The sequence below is a fragment of the Polypterus senegalus genome, chromosome 6 (genome assembly GCF_016835505.1).
Source record: "Polypterus senegalus isolate Bchr_013 chromosome 6, ASM1683550v1, whole genome shotgun sequence".
NCBI classification, from domain to species: domain Eukaryota; kingdom Metazoa; phylum Chordata; class Cladistia; order Polypteriformes; family Polypteridae; genus Polypterus; species Polypterus senegalus.
The window spans coordinates 188826401-188841136 of record NC_053159.1 but is presented as its reverse complement, the minus strand read 5'-3'; the positions used below and the strand labels follow the sequence as shown (position 1 = coordinate 188841136).

The window sequence follows — 14736 nt, the reverse complement described above, 5'->3', positions numbered from 1 at the left end:
AAGGGTTGACTGTTGGAATTTAGAACAAAATGTCAGAATAACTGAAATGCAGAGCTGATGAACACTAGGGGGCGCCTTCATTAAGAGCTCACTATTAGAACGGAGGATAATCAGGTCACACTTCTTAGTTACAGTTCATTGTTCTGCCACCAGGTGGCGCTTTCAAAAAAACGCTGACTGTGAGAATAGAGAAGATAATGTCAAAAATAACTGAAATGCAGTGCTGATGAACACTAGGGGGCGCCTCCATAAGAAGGTCTCAATCAGAATGTGAGTTTGAATGGCCACATTTCTTTGGAGTCTCACTGGGTTTCTAACCTGTACTTGTTGTGCAAGGCGCTATATAGCACAACTGCAGGACTAACTGGATGCCCTAACAGTCATTTAAATGTACAGGTTACTGTGAATCAATAATGGGTAGATTTTCAGGTTTGAATTCCCTCAAATTCTAATTTGGCTTCTAACATGTGCTTGCTGTGAAAGGCGCTATATGGCCCACTTGCAGGACTGAGCAGACCCCGCTCACTAATTTTCACAGGTTACTGGGAGTGGGCTTTGAGATTTTCAGTTCGAATTACACCCATCCCCCATTACGCTGGTGGTGTTCACCTTGAAAGGCGCTATAAAGTACTATTGGAGGACTGACCAGACCCCCTACCTTCATTTTTACAGGATACTGGGGGGTCGATGAGGGGGCTGCGAGAGTTTGAGTTTGAATGGCCACATTTCTTTGGGTTCTGTTGTAGTCTCTTAACATGTACTCGCTGTGAAAGGCGCTATATGGCAGACCCCTTCACTAATTTTCACAGGTCACTGAGTGGGCTGCGAGATTCTGAGTTTGAATTCCCCCGTTACCATGGACTTTACTTTGGTGTTCACCTTGAAAGGCGCTATATAGTACTATTGCAGCACTGACCAGACTACCAACATTCATTATCGTGGGGTACTGGGAGTCACTGAGTGGGCTGCGAGATTTAGATTTTTCTGTTGCAGTCTCTAACGGGTGCTTGCTGTGAAAGGCGCTATATGGCCCACTTGCAGGACTGAGCAGACCCCCTTCACTAATTTTCTGAGGTCACTGGGAGTGGGCTGCGAGATTTTGAGTTTGAATTCCCGTTACCTTGGATTCTTCTTTACTTCCTACCGTATGAAAGGCGCTACATAAAATAAAGAAATGGTTTGTTTTTGCTGTGCTGGATGCTTTAAAATTAAAACTAACTGGCGTGTGGTAGAAATGCCATCCATTACCAAACTGGGCAGTGTCTACCCTGGCAGCACTGGGCACAACAGACTCCCGCAGTGACCCATTTGGGACCACCATTTAACACTTTGTTTGAAAGGAAATCCCACCCGGGTACTCCTGCAAGAGCCGCGGGCATTGGGGAGGGGGCCCCAGCTGAATGGCAGACATCGGGCACTCCTGCCATCTCACCGGCTGTTTTGGCCCCCGAGCCTGCAGAGAGAGTCGAGGACGGGCCGCACTTCCTGGCGCGAGCTCGTCAATAAGTAATGATGCATCAGTGGGGTCCCGAGGGGCCTTAGCCTGCACTTTGGAGTGAGTGGGCTGCTAATCACACACAGCAAAGCGCTCGGCTTCGTCACGGCCCTGGGGGGAGGCCAGCGGCACACTGGGCTGGGTGGAGAAGCTCGCCTGCGGACCGCCGCACAATCAGCCATTTGTCTCTGGCCGCCGTCGTCGTGGTGCAGGGTGTGCGGCCAGGGATGCGCGGGGCGCCCGCTTCATGCTGTTAGGACGTCTGCGACGGGCTGACCGGCGAGGGGAGGTGCGCCGCCGACGGGGGGGGCAGAGTCTTGTGAAGGGACGATTCGCTCGGAGCTGCGCCATGGAGCCCAACAGCCCCAAGAAGATCCAGTTTGCTGTGCCTTTGTTCCAAAGTCAGCTGGACCCCCAGGCGTCGGAACAGGTAAGGGACTGGGGTGAGGTGAGGTGAGGTGAGGTGGGGGGGGTCCGTGGGGGGGGATTGCTTACTGAAGGGCAGGTGAGGTAGACAGACGGACACTCCTAGAGAAAAAAACTGAGGCGGTCAAGTAGAACGTCGGCCAATGTCACTCTCCTCTGGCAGTGACTAATCAGTGGATGGGCCCCCCAAACGCCGGGGACCCCCAGTAGCTACAGAAAATAAGAGGATAAGGAGACCACCCCACGTCAGCCTGGTCTCTGTTTGGGGGACGTTTAACGGCACTTGTGTGCTCTGGAAAGTCACGGAGGGGTAGATTGGGGGGCTTGGAATTAAAATGTGTGTAGTGGGGGGGCATGAGGATGGGAGGGGTCGTTCAGGGGGTCTGTGTTGTGTGTGTTGTGTGTATACATGAGACGGCTCAGTTTAGGAGTGTGTGTGTGTGTGTGTGTGTGTCCAGCTGAAGACTTGATGAACACACAGTGAGAGCACCCGACACCCCGAGTAGGCGACACGCACATCACATAGACATCTGAGCGCGTGTGTGTGTGTAAGGTGTGTGTGTGTGTAAGGTGTGTGTGTGTGTGTGTGTAAGGAGAGTGTGTGTGTAAGGTCTGTGTGTGTGTGTAAGGTCTGTGTGTCTGTGTGTGTGTAAGGTCTGTGTGTCTGTGTGTGTGTGCGTGTGTGTGTAAGGTGTGTGTGTATGTAAGGTGTGTGTGTGTGTGTGTAAGGTCTGTGTGTGTGTAAGGTGTGTGTGTGTGGTGTCATCTGATGACTCGCAGGCCGTACAGAAAATGAAAAACAGCAGCAAGGAGGCCGGTGTGTGCAGAGCAGGAGGCAACATGCAGATTTATTTGTGCTTGAGATGAAAAGACCACCTTAACTCTCACCGACCCCGTGATGCCCCTGGTAGAGGGGGCCGATAGAAAAGAAAATTCCAGAATTTAAGGAGTCGGGTGTCGGCGCAGCTTGCTGTGTGTATGCGTGTTGTGTGTGTGTCTCTCTCGATCGGTCTGACGAATGAAAGCCTCTATAAGAGTAATAATCATAAAAGGCACTATAAACATTCAGAGAGATGGGGTCATTACTGTCACATTGGCAGAGCTCAGTGCCACTCACACTGTGCCACCTCCTCAGTCTGCACGACTACCTGACCTCAGCTGTCCTGCCTTTAGTAAAGAAACGCTAAATGACGGATGGCTGGCCTGTGACCTGCTGAGCCTGTGCTGATCGACGGGCCACACGTCTCCAGCACTACGACTGGCAAGAAGGTCCACCTGAACGGAATTATCATATAGGAAACGTGTTTAATAAAGAGAGACGGATATGCAAGGCACTATATCATATATAACATAGAAATGAAAGGCACTATATCCTATATTAACTAGATTTGAAAGGCACTATATCACTTATACAGTAGAAATGAAAGGCACTATAAGTGATATAGTGCCTTTCAAATCTAGTTAATATAGGATATAGGGCCTTTCATTTCTATGTTATATATGATATACTGCTTTTCATATCTACTTTATGATATAGTGCCTTTTTTATACCTACCTATTTCCCTGTGATATACAGTAGAAATGAAAGGCACTATATCATAAAGTAGATATGAAAGGCACTATATCATATATAATAGAAATGAAAGGCGCTATATCACAGATAGGTAAATAGATGGATATAAAAGGCATTATATCACATATACAGTAGAAATGAAAGGCGCTATATCACAGGTAAACGGATGGATATGAAAGGCATTGTGAAAAAGAGCAATGTGAAAGGCACTATAAAAGCACTAAAAATGAAAGGACTGGCACCATATGCCAGTCATCACAGGTTTTTCTGGTTCTTCTCATCGCATGTTCAGAGTCCACTGAAATTCTGACCCGCATGTGCACATCACGATAGTCCAGCCCTGTGACAAGCAAGGTGGGTTACCTGACCTCAAATCTTCTGACTTTAATACCTGAAAATTATCTGATCATAATAATCCTATAGAAAAATGTTTAATATAGACGGATATGCAAGACACTGCCATAATTTGATTTGAGATGCGCTATTTCATAGACAGACAGATTGATATCAAAGACATGAGAAGGAAGGCCCCACACTGTATGATGGCGTAATGAAGCGAGCACAGACGGCCCACTGAGCTGAGGTGAAGCGCCCTTTTAATGAAGCCCACAGACAAGGGGGCCACTCACTGGCTTTGCTGTGAAACAAAACCTAAGCTCCACCTCTGCACAAAAGCTCCGCCTCTCTCAGCTGTCCATCCAATCTGAACCCCGGACTCGAGTAGGTGGCGTCTTAGACTGGCGTGAGGTCACAAGCTCACACGTCTTCCATTGGCTGATGTCCTTCCACCTTGCAAATGGAAAAGAAAAATGCACAAGCAGCAGCGCCCCCTCCTGGCCTCCAGTGGTAGCGCTTACCTGTTGCGAGCTCTGACGATGTCCCCAAGTGCACCTGTTTGACAATGGAAAGTAATGAGAGGTTTATGGGGTCCTTATTAGTCTGACCGCCATGTGCTGCCCAACATGCAGTGGGTTGCTACTCTACAGTGCCAGGATGAGAAAGGAGAACGCCACTTGAACCCGAGGCATCTTTCAGGTCAGATGTCAACCTGAGGTCCTGACTCTCTGTGGTCAACATCCTTCATGAAGAGCAGGGTGTATCCCAATGCCCTGGCTAAATTGCCCACCATGGCCTGGTCATTCTGGCCCCCTAATCATCCCTTCTCTTTAACTGGCTGACTGTCTCGCACCCCTTCACCACCTAACAGCGCCATGTGGTGAGCGCCCGGGCACAAAAATGGCTGCCATCACATCGTCCAGGTGGGTGCTGCACATTGGGGGGTGACTGAAGCAGCCCCTCACTCACTATGTGAAGCGCATTGAGTGTCTTGGAAAGTGCTAAATAAATGCAATGTCTTCGTTTTCTTCATTACCTGAAAGATATCCGAAGATGCAGTGCTGTGAAATAGTATTTGCCCCCTTCCTGATTTCGTCAATTTTGCTTCATTGCTTCTGATGGCCTTTTATAGAATAAAAAAGACAGCCTAAGGAAATGCAACACACCGTTTTTATTAGGGTGTTTGATTTATTGGAGGAATGAAAGATCACCAACACCTATGAGCATCTGTGTGCAAAAGTAATTGCCCCCTTAGTCAGCCAGTCAATGTAGATGACACCTGCTTAAATGAGACTCGACACACTCACGTGTGATGGCTGCCCACCCTACCGGCTCTAAACATCACCTCAGTGGGACATTGGTGACAAGATCTCAACAAGCTGCAGATCACATGGACGACTTCTTCCTTGCCTGCGCTGATCCTCATGCCACCTGTCTCCTTCGCCATCATTTCTGAGTAGAACATCCTGACCCTGGAGCTTTGCCTGAGAAATCTCCGAGCACCTTCTCTCGCCACCCGGCAGCAGCATGCGCCACGCCCAGTGTGTCAGGATGGGTCCTCCAGCACTGGCACTAACAGGAAATGGCTGGCTGTTCAGCCCCTCGAAAATTTGCAGAGGTGATCCGCGCCAGTCAGAATCGAGAGTCCTCCATGAGACAGGGTCTCACCCTGCACTTGGCACCCCAATATGGGGTGGGGGGGAGCACCTGGTGACATCCCAGTGAGTGTACAGCAGGCACACACAGGGTCAGGGCACACGTGTGTGTGTGTGTGTGTGTGTGTGTTTGTGAGCACAACGTCCTGGGGGTCCACAATTCAGAAGTCATTCTCCAGTCTGTATGGTGGAGGAGGGTCTCAAAATGCCAGGGGGGTGCTGACACTTTGGGTCACTTTCAGATGACAGCGTTTAGTCGTCTGTGTGTCTAACTGGGTTTCCCACATGCCACTTTGATTTCTATAAAAATCACAAACTTCCTCGGCGTTTCACGAGGCCGAGCCCAAGAAACGAAAGAGTAGAGAAAAGAAAAGAAAGGCAAGAATGTGAAATAAAGGAGAAAACGTGAGAGAATATAAAAGAATAAAATGCAGAGCTGACCTCCGACTAGCCTTGTAGGATGTCATCTTGTGTGTAGAATACTGTACTGTATATGCTGAAGTGTACGCCTCTCTGTATATAAACGGTCAGTGTGTGTGTCCCGTATTCATAAATATGTAGATTTGTCTCAGATATGTTTAATATTTTAGTGTCTAATATAAAAGGCCTGGGCACACTTTGCCTAAGCAGCCTCTGCCAAGAGCTTTTTGCCAAACCACAGCACTTCTGCTGCTCGTCCATCAGGGCAGCGGCTCACTTTAGCTTTTAAGCTTTTCTTATTTACAGATAAGCTTCCCCTGTAATGAATTAGGAGCCCACCAGAGCGGGCGGGGGAATAAACTGATGAGACCGCTGTGCCCCCCCGGAGCTCCATGACGCTGCTGTAAATCTAATCCCACTCTACACCGGTGGGTCTGCAAGTCTACAGCACCCCCTAGAGGAGGACCTCCTGTGGCGGACGGGTGGCACTGAGGCTGGTGTTCAGAAGGTTGCCGGTTCAAATCCCCATCACTGCCAAAGGGGGTCCCTACTCTACTGAGCCCTTAACCTGCGATTGCCCCAGGGAGGCTGGCAGTACAATGCACTCTGACCCCAAGGGGTTTGTGAAAACTGACAAATTCCTAATTCAAGAATAGTATAAGGCAAAAATAAAATGAAAGAATAAGAACAATAGAACAAAAGCATCCAGAGTTGGGACAGAAGCAATTGAGGGGCCTGACAGGATGTTTGGTTATATAGAACTCTGATATGTGGTGATTGTACGAGGAGACCCCTACAATTCTGCATCAGTTTTGGTCCTCGGGCTACCAACAAAAAAGACACAACAGCACCAGAGAGGGTCCCGAGGAGAACAAGCAGGCGGATTCAGCACCGCGGAGAGCGACTGCCAGATTTGAACTTTCACAGTTCAAGCAAACGGAGATCAGGAGGTGACAGGAGTGACGTGTTTGACGTTAGGAAGGGCAGCCGTATAGAGGGTCCCAGCAGTTACTTTTTTCCCAGAGCGGCAGATTTCAGGGTACGTTTTGCACTCGTTAGCACTTTTTTCCTAAACATACAGAACTAGGGGTCCATGGAGTAAGTGACCACATAGTGCAGAGGCCAGTAGGACTTTCGGGACCCCCATATCCTGATATGACCTTTTTTTTTTTTTGGGAAGAATCTTCACATATTGGGCTGGTGGTCTTTGGTTTTTCTAACATCCTCTTCACTTCTCCTATTCAAGCCCCCTCAGCAGCCGCCCACCGTCAGATCCACTGCAGACTCTTGGGGTTTCTAACTGACTGTACTTTGGAAATCTCAGTTTGGAATTCGGTAAGCAGGTCCCCTCCAGATGATGAGGATCCTGTAGCATGACTGGAAATTTTAAACTGGGACCAACCGGACCAGCGCTGAATGGTCTACAAATGTACGTCCTTCTTAGAAATGAAACATAACGCTGCAGAAATAAAGTAAGCGGGAGAATTCTAAAGTGACATCCTGCTCAGAAAAATTGACAATGTGTACTGTTCAGCTGAAAGAAAGCATAGCTGTCATGAACTTGGGCATCCTAAGCACATAAATACGTCAAAACGGCCATTAGAGGGGGAAAACCGCAAAATCCCGGCAAGTCATGAAAAGCCAAACACAGGATCTTTATAAATAATAACATTATAAGAAAAACGCTCTTGTCACATGTGTGCGACTAGGGGTCACCTTCAAGGCTCTGATCAGGCAAGTGACACCACCCCAGGATAAAATGGGGGCATCGGGGTCTGACACAGTGGAATGAAGCGCCTCGCTGAGGAAAGACCACACCCTGACTGTTCCATGATGCCCCACCCCTTATGGGCCAGGCGCTATATATTCCAACACTTAAACCCTAGTTGGGTCCATGCTAAAGGCAGAGAGACATGCAGATAAGCCTATCAGGTGGCTTATTTTTTTTTTTTTATGTTATTATTCTTAACTTGACGGGGAGCACCAACAATCCTTCCTGCGATCGTCCCAAGTTTGTACCAATGACACTCTATAACAATCAAAGCTTCAATGAGCTCAAAAGGAAAAAAAAAAGAAGTCCCAAAAAAACACAAATTCAAATAAAGGTCCAAAAAACAAAACCAAACATGGGGTCCAAAGTTCAGCAAATCCAAAACACGCAAACAATAATCAAAATCTTGCACACTCACCAACACCTTCCAAATGAACCGCAGGGGACTGCTTGCTGGTTCAGGCTCTTTAGGGTTGATGGAGATGGATGGGTGGCCCCGCCCCTCAGGGGAAGCACCCACAAAATACAAGGGACATTAGAAGGCCAAGCCCTGAAACGTAGAAATTGAGCAAAACTGGTAAGAAATGCAGAATAATGCAAATAATGAACACAAGTAAGGCTATTAGTATAAACTAAAGGGTCAGAAATATCCAAAAAAGAGGAATTTGAGCCCCAGCCAGTGGAGGAGCCCGTAGATCTTGAAACAAAGAGTGGGGACCTTCAGTTTGAGTGACAACGGAAGTAATGGAAAAGTCGGAATGTTTATGGGCTGAACTGGCACAGTGAAATTAAATTGGTGTGACAGACAGGGGGCGCCAAACCCTGGAAACAACTGACCCCCAGGCAGTCACGAGTCCAAAACAGAGGCGCTTATCATACAAATACGTCACACAAGCCCCTCGCGTCACCTCTTCACCATGTGCGGGGCTTTTCTTCTTAAGCACTTGTGGCAGGCTTGTAAGTTCATCGCAGTTGGGTGGGTGGGTATGTGATGAGACCCTCTTCTAACCCACTCTTGATGTCTTGTTTACAGATCAGGAAGCGGAGACCCACCCCGGCCACCCTGGTGATCATCGACGACCAGGCTCCTCCAGGTTAGTGTGCAGGCATGGCGTCACAGGGGGCTCACTTCTGATTATTTTCTTACTCGGCATGCCATCTGCTGTCTTTGCCATGCCATCCCACTTTTGTTTGGCCTTCCATTGCTTTTCTGAAGTCGGTGGTCTCATGTAAAGCTCAAGTGTGGTCTGAATGAGCAGCAGAGGGCGGGTATGAAGCGGCTGATGAGCACTGAGTGATCTTCACCAGACGTCGTCCTTGGAGTTCAACTCTTGTCACGTCGGACCCCCTCGTGATCTCAGAGTCCTGTGAATGTTTTCTTTTTTGTTATTCAAGAGTAGCTCTTCCGTCTAAGCTGGCATCGGTAGTTGAGCACATTGTTAAAATGTTAACAGCTGACTCAACGTGGCCATCGTATTTTCATTTGCTTGTGATAAGCGTAGCCTCCTTACCCCTGGAAAAAATTTGCCAACAGCGAAAAATGTTACGATGCGTAACAGAAACCCACAAATACCGAAGTGCCAGCATGACCAATGTAGTCACGGCACGTCTGGGGTGTGCCGCTGTACCCGCTGCCCCTGACTCACTCACATGGCAGTGTGCGGTTTTCCTTTTAAAGTCAAATGTTGAGCTATTTAGGTGAGGTATAGAAACTGTCCATCGTTATACGACACAGACAGCCAGTTTTATTCACTGCTGGGGAGCGTTCTTCTCTGCTCCACACAGCACACTTCGTCTCCTCTTCTTCTCTTTGTCCTTCCCCCTCCACCCCTCCAGCCCATCTCCTCCCGACTCTGGCTCATCGGTATGGAGTGAGGTGGCTCTTGGAGGTGATCCAGGTGGCTCCTCAGTATTACCCAGAATCACTCCCAGGTGTGCTGGAGGTCCAATGTAGGGCTCTGCAGCTCCCCCTGGCAGCCCCCACGGGCTGTGCCAAACTCCAACGCCCAGTGTGCCCTGTGGGAATCTGTGGTGCCACAGCCGCCCTCTAGTGTCCCAGCTCAAACCCCCGGTCCCTCCATTCTGTTGGCATCCCGTGGCCAGGCCGCCTGTCACAACTTTCACCACGATCAAACAAAGGGTCCGCTAGCGATGGCGCAGATGATGCAGCGATGGCACCACATTGACTGTACTTGCCATCCCACTTGGTCCCCCTGCCGCTGTCAACTATCGAGTTCCAGAAGGACGCAGGGCTTTCTCCACACAGCAAGTAGAACTTGATACCAAATCGAGTCCGCTGGGGTGGGGTCTACTTTATCCACGACAGCCTCCCATTGTAACCCTTGAGATTTTCACCAGTACTTGTGTCACGTACAGGAACAGGAACAGGAACTGAGTTTTCTACTTATCTTCGATGGTCGCCTGGCACACGGCCCACAGTTTGTAAAGCCTGGTGCTGGGTGGTTGGCTTCATCATAGCCTTTGTTATTTAGTCTTCTTCTCGAGTCCTTAAACCAAAACTAAAACCTTGTAGGTGGAGTGGTGGCTCTGAGTCTGGGGATCTGCACTGGCAATGGGAAGGCTGATGGTTCGAATCCCATAAAATGCCAGAAGTGACTCTGCTCCATGGGGCTGTTAACCTGCCATTGCTCCGTCCTGGTTTGACTGGTTATAGGAGAGTGGGAGCTCCCGCTGCAATAAATAACCCTGCTGTTCCTGTTTCAAGTTGGATTAAAGTACTGAGACTCGGCCTCGTGTTTTGGGGTGCGTGACAGGAACTCTCGCGTCACATGGTACCAGGAGTGGGGTGTCAGATATGGCAGTCCAAACCTAAAAATTCTTCCCCTTAAATTTCAGAGGGACTAATGTAGTCTCGTACGTCTTTAATATCCCCATGGACGCAGCGGATACTCACTTCGTCTGTGGGCTTATAAAGGGTCTGCCAGAGCAAATCACGACGGACTACGCAGAGGTCGCCACCAGAGACCAACAGCACCGAGAATTCCCGTCCGGCCAACATATTAGAGACCTTAAAATTATCCTCTTTTAACATCTTGAGGGAAACTTGGGCCAGACCGAGAGCCATTTTGTTTGCCACGTATAACGGTACCAAATAGTAGAACTGGTATCGAGGTGGCCACCAATAAATCGAGTGCATTTGATGAGCAGCACCAGGCTGCTATGTACCCTCTTTAATTCCAATGTAAGCAATAAGAGTGGACTTCCTTTGTCACACATTGCTTCTCCATTTTGGCTACATTTTTAATAAATACTAGGAGGACCCCTAGTATCGCCAACCCCCAGGTTTGGTTTACCGGATATACAACAGAGATTGTTATTTTCATGGGAATTGTTACATATGTATTAATTTTACTTTTACTTTAAAACTTCAGTTAAAATAATACAGTGGTACCTCGGTATTCGTCCTGTTACGACTCGTGTGCTAGAACACTGCATGTGCGCTACCCTTGTGTACCCCTCTCGAGACAAAGCCACGACTGCCCACGAGCGTCCGTACGCCAGTTGCTAGCATTCAGTGAACATCCCGCGCTATAACTCTGTGAATTTTCATGTGATTTTGTGTTTTTTCACGTAAATTTGAATTGATTGTTGAAAAGTATGGAGGTGGCATGCGTATCCGGGACTTGGCTGCTGCATACCGTATGCCGAGAACGACGGTATCTACGAATGTGAAAAACAAAGACGTTATTAAAAAGTACAATTAGGTTAAATTTTCATTTATTTCATCAAATTGCTTTTGTATTTTAGTATTAAGCAGTGTTTAAATTATTTTATACTACCCCATCAATGTATAATATGCCAAAAACAATAGGATTTTATTCATAGGAACGGATTAATCATTTTTTCCTTTATTTCTTATGGGAAAAATTTGTTTGGTATACGTCCTGTTTGGTATAAGTTAAAGGATCTGGAACGGATTAAGGACGTAAACCGAGGCACCACTGTATTTGGAATTAACTTTGTGTCAATATCGCATTGAATTTTGATTCGGTGTTTGGACTTTCATCGTGACAACGCAATGTATAACTGCCTGTGCGTGAATTCCGTTTCTTTCTCTCTAATAAATCGACTTTCTCGAATGTTTGTCCCTGTGATTTGTTAATTGTCATAGCAGAAGCTATTCTAACGGGAGACTGTAAATGTTTTAATGCAAATGGCATGTCAAGATCTCCTTTGGTGTCTGATGTCATTAGTGAAGATGGACTACATGACCTTTCTTGTCACCTGTTAAAATTTTACTTGTCAGACTTGTTTGACCAATTTTGAATACAACTAATCTCGTCCTATTGCATAGCCCATAATTCAGACAAAAATTACGTTATAACTTTACGATACGTCCTTCTGTCAACAGTAATTCAGCCGGTGGAAGACCAGACGGTGTTAACGGTTGTAGTTGATATTGTAAGTTGATATTTTTATCTTCCACACCATCACCACCAACTGTTTCAGCGTAGTCTACTGATACGCATTTAACTAATTTGATGTGTAACAGACCGACAATTTTCACATTAATTCGTTTGACTTTATCGTTTCTCTGTGCCATATTTAGATGAACAGGTGGTTCTAAACTGGATCTTCGTAAACGTGTGTGTGTGTGTGTGTGTGTTCATCAGTAAGCCCTTTAATGGATTGCAGTCTGTCCTGCTAAAGTGCCAGAATGCACCTGAGGACGGTGGTCTTGTTTCAAACTTGTTATTAGTAGGGTGTGACTTGAAAGAATCTCATGGCAAAAGTTTTCGTCTTGTGGGACTTCCTTCCAAAAAAGTCTCTTCCAAAAGTCGTGTCTCGAGAGATTATAATAAAGAGAAATAATGACACAGTCATGTGGAGTTGCTCATCTGAGGTTGTGTTTACCTCATTTTTACTCCTGCTGTGCACCAGCTGATGTTTTATTATGCCCTGATATGTACATTCTTCGATTTAACAGGGTGTACTTTCTTTTCCAGCACAATTCTGTACTCTCCCATACTTTAAAATCTCTGCCGCTTCTACCATTACAGGCAGCACACCCACAGGCCCCTCTGACTGAACTATTAATGAAGGTTTTGACTCTAACAGTGGGCGCCAAGCGGGCAGTTGGCATTCAGCAGGACAAAGGTCCTCTTTCTTACGGCCCACATTGGGAACAGAAGCTTCTTTTGGTATTTGCTAAGAATTGAGCACATTGCAGAACGAGCTGAATGACCATTGTATTGGTTGTTTGTAAGTTGTCTGAAATCCTAAAGAAAGTCTTTTTTGAGTTTTTGGTACACTGCAGAGTAGAAATGGGCCTGACGGGGTTTGCGATTGCAATGATAACCGCTATAGAGAAAGACAGGAGTGAGGATGGAGGGTCTCCAGGTGGAAGGTGCACTTGGCACCCATCAGTAGGGTCAGTTTGTCCTGATATTGTTTACAGACCCTTAAAGAGTAAGAGGCACCAGGGGCCCTGATGCCAGTTCAGGACACTGGTGTGATGACGAGAAGTCTGTCTGAAATCCTGCATGCTGTTTGGTGGCGGCTGGGAGACCTTTTACTGAGATACATGTCCTACTGCTCCTCATTATGGCGGTCAAGGCCTCTGGCAGGCTGTGTGGCTCTTTACTAGAAGGCAGAGGTCCAAGAATGCAGGGAGCACTTGCAAGTTCTGTCAGGACAGCTCCATGAGGTCCCTAGCCCTTCGTTGACCATCGAAGGATTCCCATACGTGAGTTGGAAGGAGAATGGACGAGAGTACAGCTGGTGGGTAAAGCAGAGAGACTAGTGACCAGAAGGGAATGCATAACGCGACAGCATAGTAGATGAGTGGGCCAGCTGTACCCACCCTGGTAGACAGAAAGTGGGCTTTCTTCATTTAGGTGTCACACTCAGTAAGGTTTTGTATACAGTCCTAATTACTCTTTCACCTTTATCCCTTAAATTTTATACCCTTCTGTTTACACCACGAGATCCACAGGCCAATGCAAGACAATTTGATGGAAGAAACTCAGTGTTTGGTAGCCTTTTAGCTTGCTGTCCCACCTAAAAGGGGGGCAATCACTCAGGCAGTGTGGATGACTAATTGAGACCGCGAGGTGAGGGTCCGCTTTCTATAGCGGACCACTGACAGAAGAAGAAGCCTGTGCCTAACCTTCATAAAGGCCTGCCCAGTCTAAACCATTATCCAATATGCACTTGCAATATTTTATTATGTATATACAATGTAAATTTAGCCTATATATATATATATATATATATATATATATATATATATATATATATATATATATATATATATATATATATATATATATATATATATAAAATATATATACACACACACACAGTGGAACCTCGGTTCACGACCATAATTCGTTCCAGAACTCGTAAACCTATTTGGTCATGAACCGAAGTAATTTCCCCCATAAGATTGTATGTAAATATATTTTTTTAAAGATTTGTAAGCACAAATATAGTTAATTATACCATAGAATGCACAGCATAATAGTAAACTAAATGTAAAAACATTGAATAACCCTGAGAAAAGCTTGAACAGAGAAAAGTAACACTGCAAGAGTTTGCACTGTAGCTCTACCAACCGCTCACTAAAAACACTTTTTTTAATGAGTTTTAAGCACAGGGAAAAAAAATAATCATTTGAAAAATCCATAATTTAATAAACCACCAAGAAAAGTAACATTGTAACAATGCACGGTACGAACCGATCGCTGTAAACAGAAGTGAAGTGGAGGTTAAAATCCAACAGAAAAAAGTCTTCATTAAATATGAGGTTAAAACAATGCTGGAAGCAGTCTCTTTAAAAACAAGCCTGGTGCATTCTTTAACTACCTCCTCTCTCTCTCTCTCTCTCTCCACGCGTGTGTGTCCGTCTCTCGCTGCCAAGGGAATGCGCATGAAGAGACTGAATATGTGCGGAAATCATCGGTGTGCACAAACCGAAAAGGAAACTGGCTTGTTCATATACTGGGTGTGTGGTTGTGAACAGATGCACAAGTTTGGTGAAGTTTTTGGTCATAAAGCGATTTGTACGTGTTCTGAGACGTTCGTGAACGGAGGTTGT

The 14736-nt window shown here is 46.5% G+C and overlaps 1 protein-coding gene across 1 annotated transcript in view; it reads left to right on the top strand.

The window, feature by feature from the left end:
- Positions 1-1415: 1415 nt before the first annotated feature.
- Positions 1416-14736, top strand: part of ppp1r1c (protein phosphatase 1, regulatory (inhibitor) subunit 1C) — a 48382-nt gene continuing 35061 nt past the window's right edge. Inside the window, exons 1-2 of the mRNA XM_039757741.1 lie at positions 1416-1925; positions 8710-8770. Coding sequence (XP_039613675.1) covers positions 1743-1925; positions 8710-8770 — 244 coding nt within the window. The 5' untranslated portion in view covers positions 1416-1742. The remainder of the gene's footprint in view (positions 1926-8709; positions 8771-14736) is intronic.